Source organism: Hordeum vulgare, chromosome 7H (assembly GCF_904849725.1).
Source record: "Hordeum vulgare subsp. vulgare chromosome 7H, MorexV3_pseudomolecules_assembly, whole genome shotgun sequence".
Lineage (NCBI taxonomy): Eukaryota > Viridiplantae > Streptophyta > Magnoliopsida > Poales > Poaceae > Hordeum > Hordeum vulgare.
In genome coordinates this window covers 604,325,588-604,330,275 of record NC_058524.1, presented here as the reverse complement: position 1 = coordinate 604,330,275, position 4,688 = coordinate 604,325,588, and the positions used below count along the sequence as shown (strand labels likewise).

Sequence of the window (4,688 nt, the reverse complement as noted above, 5' to 3'; positions counted from 1 at the left end):
GGCAGGCGCAGCGGCGCATGCAATCACAAAAAGGCATGTGGGTAGATCCTTATCACCCGCAATTCCCATCAAGCCACAACGACCACAAGATCGGCCCGTCCACATCTATCGTGGACCTCACCTCGACGTGCGACGTCGAAGCGGTGAACTATGACAAGGAAGAGTAGGACATGGGGGGAGCTCATGCCTGACAAAGATGTGAGACATGGGGAAGATTTAGACTAAGGTTAACTTCTGCTATACTAAAAAAGTGCCATGTCCACTTTTGTTAAATCAAATATGCCGAAAATCTCATGAATTGAATTTGATCGGGTTAAATGATAATTGTCCGGTTTGTTTGAATTCGGTTTGAAGTGTGTCCGGACGTTTGATGGATAGGATATATAGAGCCTTCGTGTAAGAAAAGACAAACTAAACACAATATATGTATAAGCAGCAGAAATGTGTGTGGTTCACATTAGCTAAGCGCACGTAATCTAGGTGCCATCCCATCTAGGGCATCAGATGATAAGCTAGACTTACGTGTAACGTGCCCATATCCGGCGCTTTTTGGGTACGAGAGCGCGCGCTCAGCCGAGGACGCGCATGAAAGCAGTGAAATCAACAATGCAAGCTCTACTAGTGTACTTGATCCCTGCCTTTACGTACACCCCATGGTATATATCTTTTGCCGTGTTAATGACCACTGCTTTTGAGTGGTGATCATGTGTTCATGAGCGTTCCGTTCCTGGTGAGGAAGCGCGAGAAATACAACAACGTGTATAACAGTGTAAGCTAGGAGAAATACAACCAAACAAAAGTGAAAAGGAACAATATATGCAAGCTGTAAGGCGTGGTTCTTTACGTGCACGCCATCATATATATATATTTGTCAGTGTTAATAACCACTCTCAGCACCTTACTGAAGCTGAAACGTACGTACGCGATGCACGGCGTGATGCCGGCGGGGTGGGCTCCGCAAGACCCGCTATTAAACCCCCATCGGCTGGCACATCAGGCATCCACCTCCAAGCGCATCCACCTCCGTTTGACTCACTCTAGCAGAGGCCATGGGTGAGAACAGCAGGTTAACTGGGGTGAGAAAGAAGGGGGATGGCAAGTTCGCCGCGGCGATCAGCCACCCGGTGACGAAGACGTTGTTGTGGCTGGGGACGTACTCGTCCCCCGAGGTCGCTGCGTGCGCCTATGACCTCGCGGCTAGGGAGCTCAAGGGCGCAAAGGCTAAGCTCAACTTCCCCTACCCTCCGCCGGCCAGACTGGTTAAGGAGGTGATTGCTGCACCGAGGCACCGCAGCCACGGTCACGACGCACCACTCTTTCAGGTCGTTACGTTGCCACCGGACCCGACGGCACCGCCTCCATCCCCGCCCAGGCTCGTGGTTTACTTTCCCTTCTCCTTTGAAGCGCCCGCGGGCGACTCAGCGCCGGTGCCGGCATACCCGTTCCTGCAGATGCCGCCTTCGGCACGAGCACATCTCAGCCTGCAGCCGGCGCACGTGCACGTGCCTGTTCCAGAGCCACAGCCGCCGATCCGACGGATGCAGATTGTGACGCAGGCGGAAAGCTGCTTAAGCACCTCAATTGAACCCATAGGGGCTTCTTCGTCTCACAATTTGGTGTTTAAGAAACCCAAGTTGTTCGTCGTTCCCGTCACCCCTAGTGCTCCAACAGAAGGGAGTGGTGACAATTTCACCAAGCCATGGTATTTCCCTAATTCGCCTGCGGTTTAGCCTAGGCCGTGCGCAATATGCACCCATAGTTGTGTGCCATCATAATCCAGACGCCAGAGGCAATCTGAATCTATCTATCATATAAGTTTTTAATTACAAGTGGACTTTTCATTGTTGTTCTTGCGTGTCGCTACCATGTATAGGTTTTACTATGGTGTTGTTTATCATCATGTTGTTTGCTTTTACCAATCATGTAATCCGTTCACTCTTGTCTTGTGTTTTGTTTTGGTGTGGGTGCACTCTTATGTTACCATAATGTGTTTTGAGTACAAATCATCTAATCAGGTTACTCCATCAGTTAATCAATATTTTGTTTGGTGTGGGAGCACTCTTGTCTTATGTTACCATGATGTATTTTGAGTATATAAATCATCTAGTCAGTTTACTCCATTAGTTAATCAATATGTTGTTTGGTGTGGCGTTGGAGATAATTGTTTTGAGGTGAAGCGAGAAAATATTCCTCAAACACGGCGTTGTTACAATTTTCTATGCAAAGCAAAGAAGTATGAAATATGCTAATTTCAAATTCAGGAAATCAGACTCAAGGGTCGAGTGACCCTGAAAATTCATCAAAGTCCATACTCTCAAGTCATCCAAGCGTGCGGTTGTTGTAGTATATGAACAAAGTTTGTTGTAACCTTTGGAACTGAACCAAAATATCCACTAACAATCAAATGACCGGCAGCTTCCCTAGTTGCTATCTCGAAGGTGGCATGCATCTTTATCTCTATCCAGACTTCTCGGGTGATTGCGGCCATGAATTCTGGTACATCGATTACTCTTAATAGTATTTGAAGTATCCAAATGTATAGAAAACTATAATAACTCATGTGCGGTGATATCCAAATGTATCAAAAGCATATTAATTTTATTCAATAAGAATAATATGAAAAAAATAGAGTAGAATCCTTGTACGACCATATTTTAAGTACAAAGTTATCAGTTGTCTTAACATGAAACCTTTTTATGATGATATTTGTGGCATTCTGTTGAAGTACTTATGTTTGTATTTGCAGTATAGAATATCCTTATTTTCTTCCATGTACATGATCTTGTTGCATCATGAAATTACTAGTGATTGTAGGTATTGTCCAATTTGGTAATTCCAGGTATTATGATTGCAAATGCGGCTCATTCTTGTATGACTCGCATCTGAAGGTTTTTCACTTGCCTTGTGTAATGTGAGTATAAGATAAGTTTAGAGGATAACCGATGATGTGAAAGGTTCATGCCTATTGGGTATGGAGAAGCAGCAAGACGTTTGAATTTAGTGCCAGGTTACCAGGTAACATACTTATTAGGTTAAAAGCTTTGCTAACCTTACGCTACAAAATAAAATTACAGATTTCTTGTATCTCATGTTTTCTTTGCCATAAATCACATATGCCTCTTTGGGAAGTAGATTTGGTTGTTGCCACCCAAACAAATTGCGTAAAACCCTATCAGCACAATTGCAGAAAAGTACACGTGTGTGGAGATAACATTGCCAAACAAAGTCATTTAGATCGAAACCCTAGAAACTGAATACTCATTGTTATGTGAAAGTCTTAGCACACACTAGAAGCATGTTCATTGGAGAGGATTATATCCACATCTGATTTGTTGCTTGTTCTTTATATCATTACCAACTATGCGTCCAATTAATTTATGACACATGCAATTTTTTAATGGTTCTGTTTTTTTTACACACACATACACTCATAGTTAAAGCACACGGATATTACTTTAACCGTTAGATACAAAGTATAATCCTATTGGTGTCATATTTCCATACTGAAGCATAGTCTACTCTACGTTGGTTCTTTGAATTTAGAAGATTAAGGTATCAATAACTTAAGTATTTATTTCCTGGAGTAAACATATTACTCAAACAGTGAGGTGCTATAATTTTTAAAGTACACCTAAGAATTATGAAATATTGCAAATCAAAATTGAAGGAAAGACAACACAATCCTAACTTGCCTGTAATATCACGTGGACTGGTGAGCAAATAAGTAAATGTCTCTTTTAACCTAACCACTCCGCGGGAAGCTGCATTGTATATAATTTTGGCATAATTGATGCATAAACCCCATATTAGACACTACTTCAGAACGTCCTAGCACTGGTAGGTGACAAATACATGCCCACCCACTTAAACATAGCCTACAGTTAACACGGCAAGAATTTATTTGTCGTGGGTGGTATTTTTTGCGCGCGACTACAGACCCAATACCTGTGGCGGGCCCTATTTTGTACCCTCCAATGTTGACTGGCCGAAATAGCAGTGGCATGCACCTAACGGTGCCCGAAACTAACATGACCCCACCTATAAGCCTTTTCCTAGTAGCTTTAGCATTTTAATCTGCTAGGAGCAATCACCACTATAATAGAATAAGAGCCAAGGATCAAGGGCACCTAAAAATCATCAAAGGCCATACTCATATACCTTACAATCAGGTTGTGTTACTATATCATGAACAATGGTCATTGTAACCTTTAGATGATGGCTTCACTAGTTTAAGTCTTGAAAGCAGTATGAACGTTGATCTCTATCCAAAATTCTCGGGGTGGTCACATCCATGAATTCCAGTACGTCGGCGATTCTAAACATCACCAAAAATATGAAAATGACCATTAAAACCTTATAGTAACTCATGGAAGGTGATATATACAGTATTGTATGCTCTTAAAGATATTAGTTTTATTCAACAAGAAAGATGAGAAACATTATAGAGTAACAATCGGTTTATGACCATGTTTAAAGTACAAAGTAATTTGTCGTGTTTAGATGAAACATTTTCTTTACAATATATTAGGAAATGTTGTACTTATCTCTTGGACTTGCATGCCAACATATCCTTGTTGTACTTCATCCACCTGATTTGGTTGTATCATAACATTATTAGTTTGTATGTATTGTCCACTTGGGTTATTAAATAGATTAGAACTGCAAACTAGTCTTTTCTTGTATGAGTC

General features: G+C 41.9%; 1 protein-coding gene across 1 annotated transcript; it reads left to right on the top strand.

Annotated features, from left to right (window-relative positions):
- The first annotated feature begins 917 nt into the window (after window positions 1–917).
- LOC123411120 (ethylene-responsive transcription factor ERF112-like) lies at window positions 918–2,027 on the top strand. The gene has a single exon (XM_045104047.1). It carries the CDS (start codon window positions 1,050–1,052, stop codon window positions 1,728–1,730), a length of 681 nt encoding a protein of 226 aa, XP_044959982.1. The 5' UTR covers window positions 918–1,049; the 3' UTR covers window positions 1,731–2,027.
- Window positions 2,028–4,688: the final 2,661 nt, after the last annotated feature.

What these genes read in the sequence shown, in the direction of transcription:
- LOC123411120 (XM_045104047.1), top strand. Translation starts at nt 1,050, where the DNA reads ATGGGTGAGAACAGCAGGTTAACTGGGGTGAGAAAGAAGGGGGATGGC.